General features: G+C 44.5%; 1 protein-coding gene across 15 annotated transcripts in view; it reads left to right on the top strand.

Annotated features, from left to right (window-relative positions):
* Positions 1-24,534, top strand: part of NR2C2 (nuclear receptor subfamily 2 group C member 2) — a 96,064-nt gene extending 71,530 nt beyond the window's left edge. For 13 of the 15 annotated variants that reach the window (XM_030941077.1, XM_030940068.1, XM_030937080.1 and 10 more), the window contains 10 exons: positions 3,202-3,381; positions 5,629-5,776; positions 6,546-6,639; positions 9,020-9,153; positions 11,213-11,390; positions 13,579-13,700; positions 15,854-15,993; positions 19,181-19,318; positions 20,319-20,424; positions 24,014-24,534. In XM_030941077.1, the coding sequence (XP_030796937.1) occupies positions 3,202-3,381; positions 5,629-5,776; positions 6,546-6,639; positions 9,020-9,153; positions 11,213-11,390; positions 13,579-13,700; positions 15,854-15,993; positions 19,181-19,318; positions 20,319-20,424; positions 24,014-24,188 (1,415 nt within the window). In that variant the 3' untranslated portion in view covers positions 24,189-24,534. The remainder of the gene's footprint in view (positions 1-3,201; positions 3,382-5,628; positions 5,777-6,545; positions 6,640-9,019; positions 9,154-11,212; positions 11,391-13,578; positions 13,701-15,853; positions 15,994-19,180; positions 19,319-20,318; positions 20,425-24,013) is intronic. The other 2 variants (XR_004060342.1, XR_004060372.1) reach the window with 1 other exon arrangement.
* The last annotated feature ends 1,765 nt before the right edge of the window (positions 24,535-26,299 follow it).

The raw sequence follows: 26,299 nt of genomic DNA, 5'->3' as shown, positions 1-26,299 counted from the left end.
AATGTAGCTATGAAATTGGATTATACAAACAAGACAGAATCAGAAGAGCATGTCCATGGTCAGTCTCAGCTGGAAACAAGTGAGGCATAATGTATGTGAAAGTACTTTGTGAATAAGAAAGCTAAACTGAAGGAGGGGGCACTTTTTTTTTTGAGATGGAGTCTTGTTCTGTCGCTCAGGTTGGAGTGCAGTGGTATGATCTCGGCTGACTGCAACCTCTGCCTCCCGGGTTCAAGTGATTCTCCTGCCTCAGCCTCCCGAGTATCTGGGACTATAGGCATCTGCCAGCACGCCTGGCTAAATTTTGTATTTTTAGTAGAGACTGGGTTTCACCATATTGGCCAGGCTGGTCTCAAACTCTTAACCTTGTGATCTGCCTGCCTCGGCCTCCCAAAGTGCTAGGATTACAGGCGTGAGCCACCTTGCCTGGCCAGGGGCACTTTTTGATGTCATTGATAATTAAAAGTTGGCGATACCATGCAAACTGTACACCTGACAAGGGATTACTACCCAGAACGTATAAGGAACTTAACAGCAAAAAAACAAGTAACTCAATTTTAAAATGGGCAAAATACCTTAATAGACATTTCTTAAAAGAAGACATTCAAATGGCCAATGGTTATATGAAAAAATGCTCAACATCACTAATCCGCAAGGAAATGCAAATCAACACTACATGAGGTATCACCTCCAGGTAGGATGTCTGTAATCAGGCTGGGTGCGGTGGCACATGCCTATAATCCAGCACTTTGGCAGGCTGAGGTGGGCAGATCACATGAGGCCAGGAGTTCGAGACTAGCCTGGCCGACGTGGCAAAACCTCATCTCTACTAATTTTTGTATTTTTATAAGATACATATTTTTTGACAGGGTGCGGTGGCTCACGTCTGTAATCCCAGCACTTTGGGAAGCCAAGGCAGGCAGATCACCTGAGGTCAGGAGTTCGAGACTAGCCTGGCCAACATGGTGAAACCCCGTCTTTACTAAAAATACAAAAATTAGCTGGGTATGGTGGTGGGTTCCTGTAATCCCAGCTGCTTGGGAGGCTCAGGCAGGAGAACCACTTGAACCTGGGAGGCAGAGATTGCAGTAAGCCAAGATCGCACCACTGCACTCCAGCCTGGGTGACAAAAGCAAGACTCTTGTCTTAAAAAAAAAAAAAAAAAAAAATCTTATAAAATATGTAAGATTTTATTTTTATTTTATAAAATCTTATAAAAATAAAAAAATTAGCCTAGCGTGGTGGTGCACACCTATAATTCCAGCTACTCGGGAGGCTGAGACACAAGAATCACTTGAGCACAGGAGGTGGAGGTTGCAGCGAGCCAAAATCACACCACTGCATTCCAGTCTTAAGTGACTGAGACTCTTGTCTCAAAAAAAAAAAAAAAAAAAAAAGAAAAGAAAAAATGCCTACAATTAAAAAGACAAAAGAAAAGAAGTGCTAGGGAGGATGTGGAGAAAACGGAACGCTTGTTGGTGAGATTGTAAACTAGTACAGCCACTATAGAAAACTGTATGGAGGTTCTTCAAAAAATTAAAACTAGAACTACCACATGATCCAGCAATCTCAGTACTAGATCCAAATCCAAAGGAAATAAAATCATTATGTTGAAGAAATATCTGCACTCCCATGCTTACTGCATGACTATTTACAATGGCCAAGATGCGGAATCAGCTTAAGTATCCAACAGTGGATGAATTGCTAAAGAAAATGTGGTATGTAGCACAGTGGAATAGATAAAATTGAATGAAATCCTGCTCTTTGTGACAACGTAGATGAACATGGAGGACATCATGTTACGTAAAATAAGCCAGACACAGAAAGGCAAATATGATCTCACTCCTGTGGAATCCTTAAAAAAAAATGATATCTGGCCGGGCGCGGTGGCTCAAGCCTGTAATCCCAGCACTTTGGGAGGCCGAGACGGGCGGATCACGAGGTCAGGAGATCGAGACCATCCTGGCTAACACGGTGAAACCTCGTCTCTACTAAAAACTACAAAAAACTAGCCGGGCAAGGTGGCGGGTGCCTGTAGTCCCAGCTACCCGGGAGGCTGAGGCAGGAGAATGGCGTGAACCCGGGAGGCGGAGCTTGCAGTGAGCTGAGATCCGGCCACAGCACTCCAGCCTGGGTGACAGAGCAAGACTCCGTCTCAAAAAAAAAAAAAAAAAAAAAAAATGATATCATAGAAACAGAGAGTAGAACAATGGCACCAAGATGCGGGAGGGCAAAAGTGGGAGATGGTTAGGAAAGACTGACCAGCTGGTACAAAGTTACAGTTAAGTAGTAGGAACAAGTTCTGGTGTTCTGTTGCACTGTAGCCATAGCTAACAATAAGGTATTATATATTATAAAATACCTAGAAGAAAGGTTTTTGAATGTCCTTATTACAAAGAAATGATAAATGCATAAGGTGGTGGTCACTCTACCTGATTTGATCATTATACAACATGTGGATATATTGAAATATCAAATTATACCTCATAAATATGGACAATTACAATGTATCAAAAATAAAAAGAGATACCAAAGTAAAACAAGATTAGAAAAATGAACTGTGTTTAATAAATGCATTCCTAGAACTGTGTTTCTAGAAGGCTCTGAGTAGCTAGCCCAGGTGAGCCATATGGTAATCCTCCTTTGCTGTGGGCTTTGGCAGTCACGGTCCCCACGCTTCTCCCTGTGACTATCCCTCTTCCCCAGGGGAGGCTTAGGGCCCAGGACGTGAATCAGAGAGAGGGGGTAAATGCAGGAGTGAGACCCTCTGTGCCGAAGCCACACATGCACGTGTATGCTATGTGCTACTTGTGGCGGGACAGGGGACCTGATGCACTTCATAAGCCCAGATCTCCAGGAACAGGACCCAGGTGTGTTCAAGTGGATAGTAGAGTTCAGCTGTCACCTGTGAGTTCCTACTGTATGTTAGACCATTTGTATACTAAGAGCACTAAGGTCATGCCATCTGCCAGCTGTCATATAAGCTGTCCGAGCTTCAGTATTTCCATCATGAACTCATAAGGCTACTTGAAAGGTTGTAGAGAAATTACGTGAAGGGTGTGGCCAGTATGCTTAATACTCAGGCCACGTGGCTGTTGGCATCTAACAACATATGCACCCATCACTTCGATAAGACTTGCACAGGAACTGAATCCACAAATACAGTCACAAAATATTTGTATATTCTTTCTCCTGTTTCAGGCCGTCACTATGGGGCTGTCAGTTGTGAAGGTTGCAAAGGTTTCTTCAAAAGGAGTGTGAGGAAAAATTTGACCTACAGCTGTCGGAGCAACCAAGATTGCATCATCAATAAACATCACCGGAACCGCTGTCAGTTTTGCCGGCTGAAAAAATGCTTAGAGATGGGCATGAAAATGGAATGTGAGTAAGAATATTTTAAAACCACATGAGTTAACGCAGAGGGAGAAAGTAAACAAGAAAAAATAAGGTTTCTATACCTGGCCTTAAAATACTTGAAGAAAAATTACGCACTTAAGCTTCGTTTTGGTTTACCTTATGGGTCAGCTAGGTGATTCAGAGCCAGTGCTGCGGGGGTTGGTCTGTTCTCCTGCTGTGTGTATGGAAAGCCTTATTCCAGATGCATCAGGAGGCAGCTTAGTGGAGTGGATTGGACACAGGCTTTGGAGGAAAGCTGATACCAAATCTACCTCCAGGTGTGCCACTAAGAGAGAGCTATGACGCCTGAGGACACACGTAGCCTCTCAGCCACAGGGTCCTCTTTTGTGATCTACTTATTCACCTTACTTATATATTGCTCCTGAGGATTACATCAGCCTACTCCTTGTCTTCTTAGCCCCTCTACTTTCTTTTGGGATAAGGTCCTTTGCCAAGCCTCTGTGTAACTGGGGTTCTAAAGAGAAATATATTGCTTCTGGATGTGTGGGGCAGCCAGGGAAGGTCTCAGGCCCCTCCTTTCCACTCCCATAGCCAGAAGTTTGGGGGTTTTCAGGGACCAATCAGCATGGAGGTCACTTCCCTAACTTGCGGTGAAAACATGAAGACCAGGACCTAAGATGGGCAGCACAAAGAAATTCAAGGAGAGTGGAGTTAGGCTCAAACCACAGTAGGAAAATGGAGCTTAGCAGAGCAAGGCATGCAACTCAGCCTCGCAAGTCTGGTGGCCGTGGACCCAGGACTGCAGGCTCCCGCTGAGTATGCTGCGTGGTTCTGTCATCTTTTGCATAGTTTTCTAGGAACACTGAAAACCAATATATTTCAGTATTGATGTTGACGTTTCTGGGAATGGGAATCTGTAAAATTCACTGGAGAATAAATGGAAATGTATTTTTTGAGAAATTAGAAATAACCTAATTTCTGCCTGGTGTGATGTTTTTATTTAATCTAATGATACTGCTCTTTCCCCAAAGTGAGTAAATAAATCACTGGCTTGGTGTGGGACTGGCCCACATTGCTAAGCTTTCCTTTTTCTCAATGATGAATATTTTTACTCAGAGCAGTGACTGAAATCAGTTTTCTTGTGATGATCACAACTGTAGCTGCAAACACAATATTCAGTTGGATAGCAGTTTGATTAGTACATATCTGAATGTTAGTCCCTGACCTTCATCACTTTTGTCTTGTCTTTAAAAAGCTTTCGTTTTCTTCAGTTGCTTCTAACATGCATATTTGCTCTTATATTAGACTGCTGAAAGGAGAGTTTGCTAGCATGATATAAAATTGACACCCATTAAAGAGTTTGCAGAAGTGATTCAGACTTGATTTGGAAATTAGAAGGGTTCCTCTACAAATTGTGGCATAGGAAATGCGTTCTATTGAGGGCCTACTTGAAGGTGGGCATTTCTTTTCTTTTTTTTTTTTTTTTGAGGCAGAGTCTCACTCTGTTGCCCAGGTTGGAGTGCAGTAGCGCACGTCTTGGCTCACTGCAGCCTCTGTCTCCCAGGTTCAAGCAATTCTCTTTGCCTCAGCTTCCCAAGTAGCTGGGATTACAGGTGCCTGCCACCACACCCGGCTAATATTTGTATTTTTAGTAGAGGCCAGGTTTTGCCATGTTGGCCAAGTGATCCACCCATCTCGGCTTCCCAAAGTGCTGGGATTACAGACTTGAGCCACCACCCCTGGCCCAAAGATGGGCATTTCTTTATCCTTGAAATGGTCTATTTTGTTAGCATCATGAAGTAAAAACCAACTGGGCACTGTGGCTCATGCCTGTAATTCCAGCACTTTTAGCAGGCTGGGGCAAGTGGATTTATTGAGCCCAGGAGTCTGAGTCCAGTGGGCAACATAATGAGGCTTCATCTCTACAAAAAAACAATAAAATAATAACATAAAATTAACAAGATGGCCCAGAAGGCTCATGGGTGCTTCCATAGGCCACATAGGTGCTGTGCTGCAGTTTCTTAGCAGGGAGTACCACCCATCGTGAGGTCTTTTTTATGCCTTTAGATTTGACATGGCATGGTTTGGCTTGATTTCTTCTCTCTGGCCGAAAAGTCCACTGAAAACTGAGCTAGATGAACCTAGCACCAAAGTCATCCTCCCTGCAGTAATGGATTTACTAAAGAAAACCCCTTACTTTACCACAAGGGATGTGGTTTTTATTGATTTGAATTGTTTCTCTAAACACAAATGTTTATGTTGTGATTTAAGCTGTACAGAGTGAACGGAAGCCCTTCGATGTGCAACGGGAGAAACCAAGCAATTGTGCTGCTTCAACTGAGAAAATCTATATCCGGAAAGACCTGAGAAGTCCCCTGATAGCCACTCCCACGTTTGTGGCAGACAAAGATGGAGCGAGGTCAGTCCCTTTTTCTCACTGCAGTCAGCCTTTGCAGCTGATGGAGGAGGCACAGACGCATCCCAGAACAGGCACTGTTGTGGCTTCCCACCCACCTGCCATAGCCTCCAACCTTGTGTTGCCTAATTCTGCCCCTTCTGGAGCTGCTCAGTGACACCTCTGGACAGGCCTGAGGATGCCTGATTTATGATGGAGTCAGAAATTCTCCTAGCCTTGAATTCAGATTATGTCCTGCAATTTGGGCATCATTCATACAGGAAGACAATTATTTTATAATTCAAGATTGGGGCTTTTCTGCAGTATAGACAAAAGGCCTAAGGTGAGATAAGGTCTCAGTGCTATAGTTAATTTGTATATTCTTTTTAATGTAATCTGTTGAACTTACTTTAAAAGGAGCAGAAAGAGGGGAAAACAAGAAATCCAAAATGTATCAGAGAGAGAACTGGAGTTGAGGATGCCTTGCTGGTTTTCTGAAAATCAAGTTTAACTTTTCTTGGCAGGATGGCCACAGTGTGCAGTCATCCTGGAAAGCCCTGTGGGATGCATCTGCATTTCATCCTGTCTCAAGCTGTAAACCCAACTTTATGTATATCTCATCGCAGAGAGACAGGGGTGGGGGTTCTGTTTAGTCACTAAGCGGCTGAGTCTGGTTAGAGCTTTTCTGCTATTCAGATAGCTTCACAAATATGGAAGGACAGGTAAATGCAGCATGATCATACTGTGCATAAAATGTTGGAAGCTACTCTGAGTTTCTTTATGTCTTAAATAGACAAACAGGTCTTCTTGATCCAGGAATGCTTGTGAACATCCAGCAGCCTTTGATACGTGAGGATGGTACAGTTCTTCTGGCCACGGATTCCAAGGTGATGTTCTCTACTTACGCTTTCTCCCATCCTTTATGTTGACATTGCAGGCCACTTCTCCAACTGTGTGCACCACCTTCTTCCTGGCCTTCAGAGACCACATGAAAAGCATGACCTACGTCTCGGTCTCCTTGTTGTAGCTGTCTTGTGATTTGTTTAGAGATGCTGATGGCTTTTCAGATCAGAGCTGGCTGGTCATAATCACTGTGACATGTCAATCTGGATGTCAATTTGGTGGACATTCGGTGGTTCTCTTTTCTGTTACAGTTTTCTTTTCTCTTATACACATTGGCAAACTACTAGCATACCAAGGAAAGAGCTGCTTATCAGATGGCCTTTTTGCAAAAGCCCCGGGTTCTTTTTTATTAGATGATCTTCAGGATGAAGCTCAGCCAGGAATCTATCAATTCCAAAACTTTGCTAGAGCAGATCAGTCATAGGGATTTAACTTGTGGACAGAGACGTTTGTCAGTCCAAAGAGGGGAGACTGGCTGGCTCCTGTGAAGATAACCAAGGAGGGGGATTTTTCCAGGCCAGGGAACTCACTGTTTTTCTCATCTTGGTGCTCCTGATGTAACCAAGTAATGAGGAAGTAGTAGCAGCAAGTCACAACTCTTAAGAGGGTGACCTGGTAATTGAGAACACTGGCATTGCTGCGACCATTAGACCCAGAGCAAGGTCTGCAGGCTTCCTTCTCATCTCTTCACAGTCTCATTCATGGGTGTTCTCAGGGCATTACAGGGGATCACAGGGCATTCTCTTTTGAGAAAGAGAAGACAAAATTTAGAGCCCTTACCTGTCATGGAGAGCTGCCCTGCGTGCCTTAGTCCTCAGGCTGGGCCTTGCACCTTCTCTCTTTGGCCAGGGGCCATATACATGATGGGAGCTGATGAATCACATGGGCTTAGCTTGTCACTAGCACACATTCTAGGACAGTGACTCTGACTGCATGGTCAAATGCAGAGAAAGCGTAAGCCTGAAAGTGAAGCCCAGATACCATGTTGCCCAGTCTGGTCTTGATCAACTCCTGGACTCAAGCAATTCACCCACCTCAGCCCCTCAGAATGCTGGGATTACAGGCATGAGCCACTATCCCTGGCTTTCTTTTTTAATTGAAATATAATTCACATGCCATAAAACTCACCCTTTTAGTGTACAATGTAGTGATTTTTGGCATATTTACAAGGTTGTACAAACCATCTCCACTATCTAATTTTAGAATATTTTCATCACCTCAGAAGAAACCCTGAACCATATTATGTAGTCACTCCTCTTTTCCCCCTCTTCTCAAACCCTGCCAACCACTAATCTGCTTTCTGACTCTGGTTTTGTCAACTCTGTACATTTCATATAAAGGAAATCATACAATATATGGCCTTTTGTGGCTGGCTTCTTTCACTTAGCATAATGTTTTTAAGGGTCATAATGTATAGCATGTATCAGTACTTCGTTCCTTTTTGTTGTGAAATAATGCACCTCTTTTTTTTTTTTTTTTTTTTTTTTTTAAATACAGTTTCACTCTTGTTTCCCCGGCTGGAGTGCAATGGTGCCACCTCGGCTCATTGCAACTTCTGCCTCCCGAGTTCAAGCAGTTCTCCTGCCTCAGCCTCCCAAGTAGCTGGGATTATAGGCATGTGCCACCACACCCAGCTAATTTTGTGTGTTTTGTTTTGTGTAGGAGTCTTGCTCTGTTGCCCAGGTTGGAATGCAGTGGCACAATCTCAGCTCACTGCAACCTCCGCCTCCTGGGTTCCAGTGATTCTCCTGCTTCAGCCTCCCGCGTACCTGGGGTTACAGGTACCCGCCACCACATCTAATTTTTTGTGTTTTTAGTAGAGATGGGGTTTCACCATGTTCACCAGGCTGGTCTTGAACTCCTGACCTCAGGTGATCCACCTGCCTCGGCCTTCCAAAGTGCTGGGATTACAGGCATGAGCCACTGTGCCTGGCCTCTTTGTCCATTTTTTAATCGGGTTGTCTTTTTATTACTGAGTTGTTAGTGTTCCTTAGATATTCTGGCTACTAAACCATTGTCAGACATATGATTTGCAAATATTTCATTCTGTGAATTGTCCTTTTGTTTTATGGGCTTTTACTTTCTTGACAATTTCTTTTGAAGCACAACAGTTTCAATTTTAATGAAGTCTAATTTATCTGTTTTTGTTCTGTCACTTTGTCACATATCTAGATTTGTGTAAATGTTACCACACCAAGATACAGAACTGTTAAATCACCAAAAAGATCTTCCTCATGTTGCCCCTTTGTAGTCACATTCCCCTCCCCTCTAAGCTGTTTTTGAACCAGCATTGTAACTTCATTGGCCTAAGAGTCATTTGCATATCTGTGTTCATTTTTAATGTCAGTATTTTTTGTTTAATAGGCTGAAACAAGCCAGGGAGCTCTGGGCACACTGGCAAATGTAGTGACCTCGCTTGCCAACCTAAGTGAATCTTTGAACAACGGTGACACTTCAGAAATCCAACCAGAGGACCAGTCTGCAAGTGAGATTACTCGGTACGAGCCCATGAGGGTGGAGGCCCCCCTCCTGGCCTGGACACCCTCCCTCTATTGTGAGGGTGGAAAACAGCATTTTGGTATCTGTGCTGTGTTTAAGGATGACAAAATTGTTAGAATGACCCTGCACATCTGTCTTCTTTCAAATTTTAACTATGGGAACATAGACCCACTTATATTATACAGTATAAAACAATCAAAACTTCTTTTCATTCCCAACCTTGGAAAAGAAAATTGAGTAAATCAGTAGAAGTAGGGGGAAACCTCTAGTGGACGGCAGTTATTTGTATTAATTACTGTTTTTTGTTTTTTGTTTTTGAGACGGAGTCTCACTCTGTTGCCCGGGCTGGAGTGCAGTGGCCAGATCTCAGCTCACTGCAAGCTCCGCCTCCCGGGTTTATGCCATTCTCCTGCCTCAGCCTCCCGAGTAGCTGGGACTACAGGCGCCCGCCACCTCGCCCGGCTAGTTTTTTGTATTTTTTAGTAGAGAACGGGGTTTCACAGTGTTAGCCAGGATGGTCTCGATCTCCTGACCTCGTGATCCGCCCGTCTCGGCCTCCCAAAGTGCTGGGATTACAGGCTTGAGCCACTGTGCCCGGCCATTAATTACTGTTTCATAATGCATCTACGTATTAAGAGTTCATTCCCTTTTCTACTTCTGTTTTAACCTATTTTTCTCATCCTTTTTTATTTTTATTTTTATTTTTTAATAGAGATGGGGTTTCGCCATGTTGCCCAGGCTAGTCTAGAACTCCTGGGCTCAAGTGAGCTTCCCACCTCAGCCTCCCAAAGTGCTGGGATTACAGGTGTGCGCCACCACCCCCAACCCTGATGTATATTTTTTCTGAGTAATGAATTCAGAGCTTAAATCCACCAGGGTAACTAGATTGATAGTGGCTGATAGATAGTATGAGCTAATGCCAGACATCAATAACTGCTGCTAAGGATGTTTCTTCTCTGCAGTTTGGCTCTTGTGCTCTGCTCCTAACATGCCAGACCAGCCAGATACAAAGGTGGAGACTATTCAAGGGTTCCAGTTCCTTGTTAACTTGTGGTCTGATAACAAGATCTGGGTACAGTGGAAAGAGGGTGGGATTTGAATTAGGTAGAATTCTGGTTCTACCACTTATTGTATGGATGGTCTTGGAAAAGTTATTTAACAACTGTAAGCTCAGCATTTACATCTGTAAAGTGGAAGAGAATTTTTACCTTTGGAGGGTACTTGTGAAAAATAGAAATTGGGCCTAGTTGCAGTGGCTCACAGCTATAATCCCAGCACTTAGAGAAGCTGAGACAGGAGGATCACTTGATCCCAGCAGTTTGAGACTAGCTGAGACCCATCTCTGAGAAAGTAAAGAGGAAGAGAGAGAGAGAGAGAAAGAAAGAAATTGTCCGTGAAGTTAGGTAATACATAGCTCAGTGCCTAATATGATGTGTTGATAACACGTACAAGCTTTCATTGTTTGCCGGATGCAGTGGCTCACGTGTGTAATCCCAGCACTTTGAGAGGCCAAGGCAGGTAGATCACCTGTAGTCAAGAGTTTGAGACCAGCCTGGCCAACATAGTGAAACCCCATCTCTACTAAAAATACAAAAGATATAGCCAGGCATGGTGGCGTGTGCCACCAGCGTGTGTAGTCCCAGCTACTTGGGAGGCTGAGGCAAGAGAATCACTTGAACCCAGGAGGCGGAAGTTGCAGTGAGCCAAGATCACAACACCACGCTCCAGCTTGGGTGACAGAGTGAGACTCAGTCTCTGAAAAATGAAAAAAATTAGCTGGGTGTGGTGGTGTGTGCCTGTAGTTCCAGCTACTCAGGAGGCTGAGGCACGAGGATTGCTTGAAGCCAGGAAGGTAGATCCTGCTACTGCACTCCATCCAGCCTCTGCTATCTCAAAAAAATAAAATAAAGAAGCTTTCATTGTTAGCGTTTCTCTCACCAGGTAGAATTTAATTATCTTTTCCCATTGTAGTTTTTCTAAATCGTATCTCAGCTAGAATTCTGTTCCCCCTAAAAGCTGTAGATTCACAACAATTACATGCTTCATTTTTGCTCACAGGGCATTTGATACCTTAGCTAAAGCACTTAATACCACAGACAGCTCCTCTTCTCCAAGCCTGGCAGATGGGATAGACAACAGTGGAGGAGGGAGCATCCACGTCATCAGCAGAGACCAGTCAACACCCATCATTGAGGTTGAAGGCCCCCTCCTTTCAGACACACACGTCACATTTAAGGTGAGTGGATTCAGCCTAACTATGTGCCCCCAACCTGCTGGGGGAGAGGTTCTGTACCAAAGCTGGTCTGCAGTTTTAAAAATCAAACCTTGGGGCCAGGCACGGTGGCTCATGCCTGTAATCTCAGCACTTTGGGAGGCCAAGGCATGTGGATCACTTCAGGTCAGGAGTTCAAGACCAGCCTGGCCAACATGGTGAAATCCTGTCTCTACTGAAAATACAAAAATTAGCCAGGCATGGAGGCACATGCCTGTAGTCTCACCTACTCTGGAGGCTGAGGCATGAGAATCACTTGAACCTGGGAGGCAGAGGTTTCTGTGAGCCGATACCACTGCACTCACTCCAGCCTGAGCGACAAGAGTAAAACTCTGCCTCAAAAAAAATTAATAAATAAAAATTAAACTTTGGAGTGAGCTCATCTTCAAACTGCAGTATTGGACATTATGACTTCAAACTGGATCTTCTGTTCCAGAATGATATTCCCATTACGAAGCATATTCACTTGTCTTTTGCTCACAGTGCTATTTGGTTCTGAAGGTAACCCTGAAGCAGGCGTGGCCCATCATTACTAAGACAGGCTGACATAGTGGTAACTGCTGAGGGCTGAATGCTCTGCCTCTGCCATTCTATGACAGCCTGGCTGCCCCATGGACTCAGGCAGGCACTTTTGTCTCTTCTCCGTGTCATAGAAACCCTCATATAAAGTCTGCAACAAGCAGGCAGCCAGCTGTTGATCCTGGCTACTCTGCCCTCTAGAGCCACAGAAAGTAGATCCCTTGAAGAGTGCTGTTAAGACCTCACGGGTCTTCCCCATGCTGTCATTCACTGGTCTTGCTTTTTCTACAGGATGCTCAGAGGGCACCCGAAGCCCTCTCAGTCTCTAGGTCTCCAGACTGCCGAGTCTTCCTGTTCCCTCAGTATTTTTTCTTTTTTTTTTCCTTCTTCTTTTTATTTATTTATTTATTTTTTTATGGATACTCACCTAGGCTGAAGTGTAGTGATGTGATTGTGGCTCACTGTAACCTCAAACTCCTGGGATTAAACTCCTGGGCTCAGGTGATCCTCCTGCCTCAGCCTCCCAAGTACCTAGGACTACAGGCATGTACCACCATGCCCAGCTGATTTTTATTTTTATTTTTTGTAGAGATGGGGTCCTTGATATGTTTCCTAAGGTGATCTCTAACACTTGGCCTCAAGCAGTCCTCCCACCTTAGCCTCCCAAAGCGCTGGGATTACAGGCGTGAACCACTGTGCCTGACCCAGTATTTTTACTAGAGAGATATGGCCAGTCACTTAGGAAGTTAGATCCCTTCTCATAGTTTCCCAAAGGTGCCTAAGAGACAGGTCACCAGTGTGATTCCAGCTTCAAAAGCACTGGAACACCTTCTAGACAATGGAATTCCTGGAGCCTCGCACAACATTCTAGTCATGGGATGTCATCCTCCTATCACGTGAGCTGTTTGGCTCTTGGTAACTGCTACCTTAAGACCATCTCCCAAAATGCCTGCTAGTCCATGAAGTTGGCCCTGGTTACCCAGATTTTTTTTGTTGTTTTTTTAGACTGAGTCTCACTGTCACCCATACTGGAGTGCAGTGGTACAATCTTGGTTCACCATAACCTCCACCTCCTGGGTTCAAGCGATTCTCCTGCCTCAGCCTCCCAAGTAGCTGGAACTACAGGTGCACGCCACCACACTTGGCTAATTTTTGTATTTTTAATAGAGACAGGGTTTCACTATGTTGCCCAGGCTGGTCTTGAACTCCTGACATCAGGTGATCGGCCTGCATCAGCCTCTCAAAAGTGCTGGGATTATAGGGATGAGCCACTGCACCTGGCCCCTGTTCCCCAGATTTAATTTAGACCTTAACTTATGGCTCAAAATGGAATTGCCATAGAACAAATAACAGTTTAGCTGAGGCAAGACTTGAGGAGTATGTTTTTATGGGAGTGGGCTGGGAAGATCCCCTTAGGCTTATGGACCATATTCCAAGGCCCTTCAGACCCTAGTTCACTGAGCAAGAAAACATGGGGAGTCTGTGCAAGCCCCCCGACTGCATGGGACTTCAGAATCAGAGACAGTGACTCTAGATGCCACTGCTATTGAAGCACGACGGGGATACGTGTTGACAGACAAAGCCATCCCCGTCCTTCCTTCACCGCCTGTGCCATGTGCCTCCTCTTTTCCAGCTAACAATGCCCAGCCCAATGCCAGAGTACCTCAACGTGCACTACATCTGTGAGTCTGCATCCCGTCTGCTTTTCCTCTCAATGCACTGGGCTCGGTCAATCCCAGCCTTTCAGGCACTTGGGTAAGTGGCCACTTTCTGTGCATGTATCCTTGGGCAGGGGCCTTCCTCTCCCTAGGAATGACCTGGAAGAACTCTGAGGGCCCATCTAGTTTGACTGTTCCGATGACCTCATTCCAAGGACCCTGAATTTCTTACTAAATATAGTTAGTGGACTGGTAGCAGGATTACCAGTTGCCAGTTCTGCAGTGTTCCTCTAACCTTTATGGAGCCTCCTAGATATACCAAGGATTTGCTGCTGGGAGCTGGGGATGGAGAAGAATGTAGAAGGCAAGGGGTAGTCCCCAGCACTGTGCTATGCACAGTGTGACTCACAAACTGAAGCCAGGCCAGGAACTGTGCCTAGGCCTTAATAAGGTGAATGTGAATCAGCGGTTTCCTCAAACATGGATTTACAATCTCACACAAGCCACAGTGCCAACTGGCACACTGAGTAGTACAGACCCTGGTGTCATCTCTACAGGAAACCCCCTCCTTTTCTTGCTTTCTGGAGTACCACTTGTGTATGTTTCTCCTCTAAATCCCATCATCGGCTCTGCCAGTGTGCCGAGTACTGTGCAGCTGGTGTGGCTGCCATCGTACCATCAGGTGACTGGCAGTCTGGTTGAAAGATAAGTAACCATATAAAAATGGAAATACAGTGAGTTATTGCATATTGCAGAGTAACCATCCTTAGGTAATATGTGGAAAACACTAGAATGGAGGGCAGGGTTGTCTAGTAGTTTACACTGTTGTCTTTGGGGCAAACAGACCTGGTTGTCGGGCATAAGAATAGCGCTTGTCAGCTGTGTGGCCTTGTGGAAGTCACTTTACCTCTCTGAGCCTCCAGTTTCTCGTTGTAGAATCCTTGCGTGGAGTTAAGATCTATAAAGCTTTTAACCCATTGCCTGGCATGCAAGGGACTCAGCAGAAGGCAGTGTGGTTCTGTGGGTCAGGTGGTGTGGGATGTGTCCTGAGTAGTTAGAATGGTCACCTCCCTCCATGATTAAAGGAAAGGCAGACAGAATTGTCTCATTCTCCAGGGAGAACAAGACAGGTAGTGACTGCTAAACAAGTATTAGGAGTTTCATTGTTAGCTCTTTGGGAGAGTGGCCTACCCCTTGCTAGTATCTGGTATGTGGTGTAACCTCAGGCATTTTTTTTTTTTTTTAAATAACACCACAGTCCACAGTTAATAGTACTGATAGGTACCTGAGATTTTTTTTAATGAGGTTAAAATGTCCACCCACTGCCCTGAGTGTACTTTTTCTAGTTAGGTAATTTGGAACCTCCTCCACAGAGTTTCTCAGTCCGGGCTAGATAAAATGAGCTACCACATTTAAAGTGGTTTCAGTTACATTTCATGTACCGTTTTTCATATGTTACTGTTCAGGGCAGTGATCATAGTAAAATACTAGACATGCATCTGGGGCATTTGGGAATGACACAGTGCAGTAGTCTTGGTTCTCACTGCCTTCCTGTGGCTGGGCCACACTTAAGGCAACTGGAGGAAACAGCTTTGTCAAAACAGCCCGGTTTCTCCAGCCTCCTGAAATCTTGAGACAGGTGAGGGAATGCAATTTAGGAGTTTCTGAGAATAAGGATGTATTGTTTTGTGATGTGCCAACTTTGCTGACTAACCTGAGTAGAAATTAGCCAGGGCAGGGCTAGAAGCGGCCTTAGCTGAACCCTCATCCTCCCTGCTTCTGTCTCGGATCCAGCACAAAGCCTGCCTCCTTCCCTGCAAGGTTTGGAGGGCATGTTTCTGCCCTTCAGAATCTGTGCTCAGCCCTTAGTCTTTTGGTCCCCGCAGCCTCTCGTGACCTTGGCTGCAGGACCTAAGTAACTGATACCATCTCCTGGGACAGAGCCAATCCAGGATGCTGAGGCTTTAGAATACTGTAGGAAATGATGATTTGGCCATACCTATTAAAATTTTTTATTTAAAGGATGTTTTTTAAGAGAATAGTTGATCATTAGAAGGACTTTAGTTAAAACATTCATGGACTTATTTATAGACTTCATCTTTTTCTTGAAGAATGATCCTGGATAGCACTTCAACAAACACTTACTGAGTTCACCTGTTCAGGAAATGCTGTGACTTAGTGCCTGGATGCCCCACAACCTTGGAGAAATGCCAACACACACCACACTCAGGCTCCTCTCTATATTCCTAGGCAGGACTGCAACACCAGCCTGGTGCGGGCCTGCTGGAATGAGCTCTTCACCCTCGGCCTGGCCCAGTGTGCCCAGGTCATGAGTCTCTCCACCATCCTGGCTGCCATCGTCAACCACCTGCAGAACAGCATCCAGGAAGGTAGGGCACAGGGACTTGGGGCTGGGATGTATCTTGGCCTAGTCTTGTGGCTGTGGAGCAGAGCCTAGCCCCCTGGTTGGAGCCCCATGTCAGAGACACCTTTGTCGACCCAGGCTGGCAACATAGCAAATTGGATAGCCTCAGTGTCCCACAACATCTATAGGCTGAGAGAAGTTTGACTGTTAAGTTATGGAACCTTTGGGCTGGGCATGGTGGCTCACGCCTGTAATCCTAACACTTTGTTAGGCCAGGCAGGAGGATCACTTGAGCCCAGGAGTTTGAGACCAGTCTGGGCAACATAACGAGACCTTGTCTTTACAAAAAGTACAAAAAATTAGCCAGGCCTGGTGGCATCTGGCTATAGTCCCAGATACTCAGGAGGCTGAGGCAGGAGGATTGCTTGAGCCCAGAGTTTGAGGCTGCAGTGAGCTGTGATCATTCCATGTACTCCAGCCTGGGTAATAGAGCAAGATCTCATCTTAATGAATGAATGAATGTTACAGGATGCTTATCAGTTAGAATATGTAAATTTCTGCCCTACTGTCCTCTTCATATGATTAATATGAAGAAAAAAATGGAAAAGGTCAGCTTCTTGCTAGGCATTTAGTAATGTTTGCAGAATAATCACAGCTGATATTTTCATCTTCATTGACATTGACAAGTTACTTTTCTCATGTCTAATAGTTCACAGATCCTCACAACCCTATTAAGTAGGGACTATTACCTCATTTTTTCATATGGAGGAACTGAGGCCCTGATAGGGTCCCTGGCTTGCCCCAAATGAAACAGTAAATACAAAAACTAGGGCAAAGGTGCAGTGGCTCACGCCTGTAATCCCAGCACTTTGGGAGGCCAAGATGGGATCACCGGAGGTCAGGACAGTCCAGCTTGGCCTTGGCCAACATGGTGAAACCCCTTCTCTACTAAAAATACAAAATAAAAAAGGCCAGGTGTGGTGGCCTTTTTTATTTTGTATTTTTAGTAGAGAAGGGGTTTCACCTGTAATCACTTTGGGAGGCTGAGGCGGGTGGATTGCCTGAGCTCGGGAGTTTGAAACCAGCCTGGGCAACATGGCAAAACCCCGTCTCTACTAAAAATACAAAAAATTAGCCAGGCGTGATGGTGGGCATCTGTAATCCCAGCTACTCAGGAGGCTGAGGCAGGAGAACTGTTTGAACCTGGGAGGCGGAGGTTACAGTGAGCCAAGATCGTGCCAGTATGCTGCAGCCTAGGCAACAGAGCGAAACTCTGTCTCCAAAACAAAAAAATGAGCCAGGCATGGTGGCGCATGCCTGTAATTCCAGCTACTCAGGAGGCTGAGGCATGAGAATTGCTTGAACCCAGGAGGCAGAGGTTGCAGTGAGCTAAGGCCACTGCACTCCAGCCTGGGTGACAGAACGAGACTGTTTCAAAAAAAAAAAAAAAACTAGGGCACAGACCTGCATCATCCTGACCCCCTAGTCCAGAACATATGTACCTCACCCAGGCTGCTCCTTAAGAATGAACAAATGACTTTTCTAGTGAGATCTGTGGCAACTATCTAGTATTTGGTGTTCAAAACACCAGCAGTGTCAGGAATAGGAGGTAGCCGTTGTAGTCTCTCCATGTGTAGCATGTCTGCAACACTCTGAAGACCGCTGTCATGCCCAGAATTCTAAGTAACACTGAAAATCTACACTTGTAGCTGAAGTGGAAATTATTGTTTTTTGTTTGTTTGTTTTTTGATACAGAGTTTCTGTGTTGCCAGGCTGGAGTGCAGTGGCAATCATAGCTCACTACAGCCTTGAACCCCTGGGCTCAAGTGATCCTCCTGCCTCAGCCTCCCAAGTAACTGGGACTACAGGCATGCGCCATCACACCCAGCTAATTTTTATGTTTTTTTTATAGAGATGAGGTTTCGCCATGCTGCCTAAGCTTGGAACTTCACTTTTAATTGGGCATTCCGGGTGTTTGATATCTAGGAGTGTGAGTGACCTAGTCATACATTTGTTTTTCTAGTTATTTCCTTGGAATAGTTACATAAGGGTGAAGTTTTAAAAACCCTATAACAGGCTGGGTGTGGTGGCTTACACCTGTAATCTAAGAACTTTGGGAGGCCGAGGCAGGTGGATCACTTGAGGTCAGGAGTTCAAGACCAGCCTAGCCAACATGGTGAAACCCTGTCTCTACTAAAAATACAAAAATCAGCCAGACATGTGGTGGTGAGTGCCTGTAATCCCAGCTACTTGGGAGGCTGAGGTAGGAAAATTGCTTGAACCTGGGAGGCGGAGGCTGCAGTGAGCCAAGATTGTGCCACTGCACTCTACCCTGGGACAGAGCGAGACTTAAAAAAAAAAAAAAAAAAACCCTTACAACATTTTATTGAAGTAAGATTTGTTCACAAATGAGCTTTAGTTTTCTTTGTTTTTTGGTGTTGATGTTTTGTTGTTGTTGTTTTGTAGAGACAGACTCTCATGATGTTGCCCAACCTGGTCTCAAACTCATGGCCTCAAGCAGTCCTCCTGCCTTGGCCTCCTGAAACATTGGGACTAGAGGCATGAGCCACCAAAACTAGCCAGTTTTATTTTTTAACTGAGAATAATAATACTAATACTGCCAGTAAAGTATTGTCATGAGGATTAAATGAAATATATACAATTGTTCTGAAGCCAGGCATGGTGATGCACACCTGTAGTCCCAGCTACTCAGGATGCTGAGGTGGGAGGATCACTTGAGCTCATGAGTTCAAGTTCAGCCTGGGCAACATAGTAAGACACCCAACTCAAAAAAAAATTGTTTTGATAACTAAAAATTACCAGCATTTAATGTTCAGGTGCCTGCAGAGACTTAAAAAACCTAACCAAGTATGTAAGCTGTGAGTCTTCAGAATAAAGAAATTATTATTCAGATACAGAATAAAAGGAATTCACAATGTACACCTACAGGCCAGCTGCCTGGCAGCAGGGCTAGGGAGAATCACTGGTCTAGGGGTTCGTTATTGAGGCAGAACCCATATTGGAGCAGAATTTGGGTACCTCTTGTCACTTCACCTGCAGCTGGAAAATGAAGCTCTTATTCATCTTGAGATTGCTGATTTTTCATTAAAAAGTGAAATGGTCCCATTTCTTTCCATCTGTGGTCCCTCAAATAAGCTGGTTTTATTGTTCTTACTAGCCTTTCTCAGAGGATCTGTGATATTGGTTTCTAGATAAACTTTCTGGTGACCGGATAAAGCAAGTCATGGAGCACATCTGGAAGCTGCAGGAGTTCTGTAACAGCATGGCGAAGCTGGATATAGATGGCTATGAGTATGCATACCTTAAAGCTATAGTTCTCTTTAGCCCCGGTAAGATATGCGGTGGGGACGCATGACCCTTTTCCACCTGTATCTACTGATGTTTCTGAACATGAACATGTTGCCATCAGTGGTGTAGAAAGAGGCCTGCAGATTATATGTGACCTAGTGTTCTTACGATAGGGTGTTTTGCTAGATAAATACATAAACGCTTTTAAATTCTTGCCTTTACAGCCCCAAAGAAATATGCTGCAGTGCCTGATGATGTCACACACTGAATAGATTTAATCTGTGTCCTAATGAAACCATTGGCCAAACAAGACTACACCATACAAAACAAAAGTGTGCTACCACCCTATGTCCTTTCCTTTTATTTATTTATTTATTTTTTGGCCCTTTGCCAGTTTCAAAGCTTTGTTAGCGCATATAATCCAGTACACATTGAAGCTCCACCTGTTTGCCCACAGACTGTGTATAGCAGTAGCAGCAGCTGCTGCAGAGCATGCTAAAAGGTGTGTTCACAGATGAAGAGGCAGCAATCACGATGCCTGGGCTGGCCTCACTCCTCTCAAGGCCTCTGGAAAAATCAACCTAGGCTCATTGTTCACCTCACAGTAGGGGTTGGACACAGCTTAACCTTTTTCTCTTCTTTCCCAGCCCTCCACTCACAAATAACAAAATAGCTAGTAAAATTGGGACAAATTATATAATTAAATATTTAGAAAGTAAATGACAATTTCTAATTTTATGCACTAGTTTTTAAAACTGTTGTTTTCTAGGGTTGTAGGAAGCCAGATGTCCAGAACCATCCATGTGGGGCTGCTCAGACTGGCATCCACTCAGGGTCCCCAACCCCCTCCCAGGAACTTCAGGCCTAGGCAGAAAACAGAGGAAAAGCCAGTGTTCTAATAATACCCAAGTTAGATCAGTCTTTGAGTTCAATTTGTTATACTTAAGAAGTGTGCAGACGTTTGACTAAAAATACTAAGAAGTCTGCAAATAAGACTTTTCAAATACAGAGGGAATTGGGGGGGTACTTTTCTGTTTTCAGATCATCCAGGTTTGACCAGCACAAGCCAGATTGAAAAATTCCAAGAAAAGGCACAGATGGAGTTGCAGGACTATGTTCAGAAAACCTACTCGGAAGACACCTACCGGTAAGGCATTCAGGCATGCACTCTTGCTTGGGGCTGCAAGGAATGTGGCTGGGTTTGTAGTTTCTAATATAAATTATGTTAACCTTTCCATTTTTAGCAGCCTGATAGAGCCTCCATTGGATCACACTCTAATTCTTGAGTTTTCTTTGTTTTTTCCTAGCTCCCAAGAGCTAGAGATAATTCTTGAATGCTAGAGGTGGTGTAGAGTATAGACGGTGCCAGCAGGAGGGCCAAGACTGTGGCTGATTCCAATGTTGCTGTGTGACTGTGAGCGAGGCCTCAGATTGTTACTCTTTAATTGGAGGAGTTGGAGCAGATGCTGCGTGGCCTGTTCTAGGGCTAACACTGTACATGAGGCTTGAGTTCTCATGGAGATTCCCTTGTCTAGAATAGTTTGAAAGGTCTGCTTCTCTGGTCAGCATCCATTGAAGAGGCAGTGCTAGAGTACTTGACAGAAAAGTTCTTATTGACAGAAATCAAATCTGACCCCTATAAAGGAGTGGATGAGTTACATAAAGTCATTTTGCCCTCAGATAACTGATGGTAAAAAGTTTATTTGGGTGAAAATTAGTGGTAGTATTTGTAATTAATGTGCAGCAAAAATATATGTATAAAAATTAAGGCCAGGTGTGATGGCTCACACCTGTAATCCCAGCACTTTGGGAGGTCGAGGCGGGTGGATCACGAGGTCAGGAGTTCAAGACCAGCCTGGCCAAGATGGTTGAAACCCCATCTCTACTAAAAATACAAAAAAAAAAAAAAATTAGCCAGGCACGGTGGCAGGCGCCTATAATCCCAGCTACTGGGGAGGCTGAGGCAGGAGAATCGCTTGAACCTGGCGGGGTGGGCAGAGGTTGCGGTGAACTGAGATCATGCCACTGCACTCCAGCCTGAACGACAGAGTAAGACTCCGCCTCAAAAAAAAAAAAAAAAAAAAAGCCTTTCTCACGCAGTTTTAGGCAGGAAAATTGTTCAGATCTGTCACAGGTCAGAATGCGTTGGCAGGCTTTCCAGCCAAAGATGGAAGAGTGCTTTCCTATGACAACTCTAACCTACCAGAAGCTACATGAATTTCTGAGACCCTTTCAAGTAAAGTATTTCCTATTTCCCTCCCCACCATGTGCCCCTAAAATAAACACTGGAACAAAATTGACAGCCTGGGAAGACACACAGGCCCACCTTCCCCAGACGTGTGTCCTCTGCACAGACCTCAGTCTCCAGGAGCCCCATGGAACAGAGATGCCCCTGGGGGCTACCCCTTCTGGCCCAGTGCTTCTCAAAAGACATGATTTTGCCTCCCAGCAGGGTAACCAGCTCTTAGTCTTTCAGCGCTAAAACCAGGACAGTCCCACCATTTCTCTTGTGTGACTGGAGGTGTCTTATGGCTGGCTGGTCCTGCTGGTAGATAAGAACCTGCTTCTCCTTTTGGCATACTTCTATTGCCCAGATGTGGCTTTTACAAAAGCAAGATCCATTTTCTACTGGAATCATCGAAGACTTCATCATGAATCTAGAATAACTTCAGCCTCAATACATAGAGAATGCGACTGTCAGGGAATGCACCCACACCCAGAATTTATACATCCAGCCAAGTGTACAGTCAGGTTGTCCTCCTAGGAGGCCACAGGCCTGCTCTCCCACAGTTCCCATGGCCAAAAGACAGCTGGAAGTGGCCATCTGGGGCTGCTGGCAGAGCCACAGCACACTCTAGAATCACTTTAACATCAGCAATTCTGTTGCCTTGGAAAGTAGATACACTGTGTCTGAAAACATCATGAGTCACTCCTGTCCAGTCAGGTACCCAGGGTTGGGTAGGGTGATGACAGGTTACTTGGAGCCCAAAATGATAAGGGAGGCTTTCTTATAGGGCTCAGAAATTCACACAGAGAGAGTTCTCAAAGAAAAGGCCCTAGAGTGTTTTACATCCTATTTGCATATTCATTTTTTTCTTTATCTTGGTATTTACTGTCTGGAATATCCATTTTTGACTCTTCCCCATCCTTGTACCTTTTCTCATATTGATTATTCCTCCTGAAATACCTCCCATCCCTCCCCATTCTTTGTATCTCTGCTGATAGAAATTTTAGCCAGCCCCTAAGGCCCAGCTGAAATGGCAGGTCCCTTACACCTTTGTGTGCCCTGCAAGATTGGAGCACAGTGACTCATTGTGGCTGAGTAAATGGATGCTGGTGCTGGAATGCTACCTGCGTAGTATGAATACATTTTCCCATTTAAAAAATAAGTAGTATTCACTGTAGAAAAACTTAGAATGTTCTAGAAAGGAAAAAGAAAACTTTTTAAAAAGCACTATCCAGGGGCAGGGCATGGTGACTAACACCTATAATTCCCACATTATGGGAGGCTGAGGCAGCAAGATTGTTTGAGCCCAGGACTTTGAAACCACCCTGGGCAACATAGTGAGACCCCATCTCTACGAGAAAAAAATGAAAAATTAGCCAGATGTAGTGGTGTGCACCTGTAGTCCCAGCTACTCAGGAGTCTGAGGTGGGAGGATGACTTGAGCCTCGGAGGTTGAGGTTGCAGTGAACTGTGATCACATCACTCCACTGCAGCCTGGATGACAGAGCAAGACACTGTCTCAAAATTAAAAACAAAAAAAAAGCACTATCCAGAGATACCTACTATTAACATTTTGCATATTCACTTCCAGAAATTTTTTATGTATTATAATTGGGATCATAAAATACCAAAGGTTTTGTAACCTTTTTTCATGTAATATACAATAACAATACATACTCTTCTTCATTTTCTGTGGTTCCTATTTCCTTGCTAATGAAACAGTAGGGTGTTTCCAGTTTGGGCTGTCACACATGACTGCAGTAGCATCCTGGCACATGCTTCACTTGTTCGCCTGGGATGCAGTCCTGGCTGGGAAATGGCCTGGTCATGTGGGACACTCGAGATACACAGTGTTCAGTGGCCCTCCAGGGCAGCGTCGTGGTGCACCCTCCACCCCAAGTTTCTTCAAAATGAAAGCTATTCTACTGCTTTATTTATAATGGTAAATGGACACTGAAAATTAGGGCAGTACAAAAAAAATAAGAAAAAATCACCTCAAATCCCAATACCCAGAGCCCAACTGTTAGCATTGTGGTGAACATTTTCCCAGTACTCTGTGTACACATGTATACTTGCTGTTTTACAATCTCCTTTTAAATTTTTATTGAGCAATATGTCATGGATGTCTTTCCTGATCAGTAAATACAGATTCGTATTATCATTTTTTAAATGAGTCTCTAGCAGTTCATCATATGAAGACTCCTAGTTTATTTTAACCTGTCATCTGTTGATGAATTTCCAGGTTTTCTCTTTTTGGTGGGGGTGAGCAGAGTTGGAATAAACAAGAGTGAAGGGAACATATCTGTACATACATTTTGTACTCGTTTGGTTTTTTCTCATGATAAATTTCTATTAGAGGAACTGTTGAAATCAGAAAAAAGAGGTGGGTGGATGGTGGATCCATTTGGTTTGATTCTGTGCAATACAGACAGGGCCCCAGGAGCCTGTGCTGAGCTGTGGTTCAAGGGCATCAAACAGTCTCCTTTTCTAATGATGCTCCCTTTTATAGATTGGCCCGGATCCTCGTTCGCCTGCCGGCACTCAGGCTGATGAGCTCCAGCATAACAGAAGAACTTTTTTTTACTGGCCTCATTGGCAATGTTTCGATAGACAGCATAATCCCCTACATCCTCAAGATGGAGACAGCAGAGTATAATGGCCAGATCACCGGAGCCAGTCTATAGTACACACCACACACCTGCCAAGGAGCAACAGAATCCTACCGGGACCGTTCACATACAAAGAAAAGAAAAGTAGTGGTATTTTGGTATGTGCAAATATTTCCATATGTTAGCCGTTTCCTGTCTGGTTTCTCCTTATCTGTTAATCCCAGACAATGGCAATTAAAAGACTAGTAGGATCCTTTCCTGACATAAGAAATGTTTTAACGCCTTTTGATGAAGCAGCAGATTTTGGAGCAATCTTTTAACTCAATTTGTATTTAGAAATTCTCAAAGGGCAAAAAAAAAAAAAGAAAAAAAAAAGTTTTATAATGTCAGAGACTAGTATTAAAGAAAACTGAAAGAACCTAAGAGAATAGTATGTGTGTATATATATATAAAAAATGTCCTTAGAATTACAGATACTAATTACCAGGGTAATAATATTAGCACTTTCTAAGCACTTATCAATGTGTAATGTTAGCAACATCTTGCCCGTGGGCAGGGCAAATGGAAAACTGTATATGTCTTTTGCCGAAATGCTAATGGTTTCTGTGAAAACTCACTAGGGTACAGGAGACAATCATTTATGTTTAAGAAAAGAAGGCATCATTCCTAATTGTGTGCACATGTTGTGGAGTTGAGCTGAATTCTGTGAATGGAAACGTGGCTCATTTGCATCATGCAGTAAGTGGGAGTGTGGTAGCACAGTCGGTGGTGACCCAGTCCAGAAGCTTTTAGCCATAGAGCAGACACTTGTCAGGTTCCCTGACTACTTGGTCCTGGTCTCTGATGGGCATCTGCAGACTCCTCTAGAACCTGGGGTTCTCCTCTGATGACTGGTTATCTGAATTGGATTGCAACTAGTCAGACATTAACTGCCAAAAGAGATGTATAATTCCTCCAGCAAGTGAAAACATCCCCAAGTCACATCCACTGCTCGTGGCAGATGGAGCCTTGTGACCAAAAAGCGCAAGGTGGGCATTTTGAGCCCTTGACAGTACTTCCAATACAATTGGGGGTGCTTGCGTGTTTGTCCAGATGGAGGAGTGTGGCCTTGGAGTGTGAGGGTTACCTTCTCAGGGCTTTCCACTCCAAATGCCCCCTTGAAAAGGACTTGTGTTTCTGCAGCTCCATCAGAACTGTGGGGCTGTGGCCAGAGTGGTCAGGGCCTGGTAAAGCTGGATGGAAGGTTTCAGGACAGTTTCTTCCTGTTGACCTTAAATACCAGAGATTTTAAAAATGTGTGTAGACTTGGCATCTCTGTTGGCAAATCTGTTAATGTTCCCAGCACTCTCTGCACTTTGGTTCCCCCAGGTGTGTGCCTGCCGACTACCCTGGAGCATTTTAAATGCAGACTGCTTGCTCCTTAAAAACAACCCTTAATTTCCACGGTGATAGTCTTTCTCCTCATAAATTATAGCAACCAGAGTTAGCCTGGTAAGGAAATTATGTCTAACTGCAAACACCCATAAATTCCCATGGATGTGAATGTATAGCAAGCTTTTCCTGTTTGAGAAAAGTGGCATGTGGAAGACTAGGTCAATTGCTTTGTCTTTTCTTTTTAAATAGTCCAGATTAAGAAAATACACCCTGTTGGGTTAAATTTGCCCCTCTTGATTTGTTAACCAGATGATATCCAAAAAGATCCCTGGACACTCCCCTGCCTCACAGGTGCTCTGATCTGGCTGAGAGATGGTGCCACACATGTGCTCCACAGGGGTGCAGTCTAGCCAGCTACAGATGCCCCTGTGGAGCTACACTAGACAGAATGGAAGCTGCCACAGGCTCAAGGCAGAACAGGATGCTTGATCCTGAAGGCTTAGCAGCACTTTATGCAAGTCATTGTTAGGAAGTGAGAACAGTGTCTCCAACTTCTAAATTCTTTTTTTTTTTTTTTTGAGATGGAGTCTCGCTCTGTCACCCGGGCTGCAGTGCAGTGGCCGGATCTCAGCTCACTGCAAGCTCCGCCTCCCGGGTTTACGCCATTCTCCTGCCTCAGCTTCCTGAGTAGCTGGGACTACAGACGCCAGCCACGTCGCCCGGCTAGATTTTTGTATTTTTTTTTAGTAGAGACAGGGTTTCCTCGTTGTTAGCCAGGATGGTCTCGAACTCCTGACCTCGTGATCCGCCCG

This window comes from Rhinopithecus roxellana, chromosome 1 (assembly GCF_007565055.1).
Source record: "Rhinopithecus roxellana isolate Shanxi Qingling chromosome 1, ASM756505v1, whole genome shotgun sequence".
Lineage (NCBI taxonomy): Eukaryota > Metazoa > Chordata > Mammalia > Primates > Cercopithecidae > Rhinopithecus > Rhinopithecus roxellana.
The sequence above is the reverse complement of the archived record's forward strand: the minus strand, read 5'-3'. Positions and strand labels throughout refer to the sequence as shown.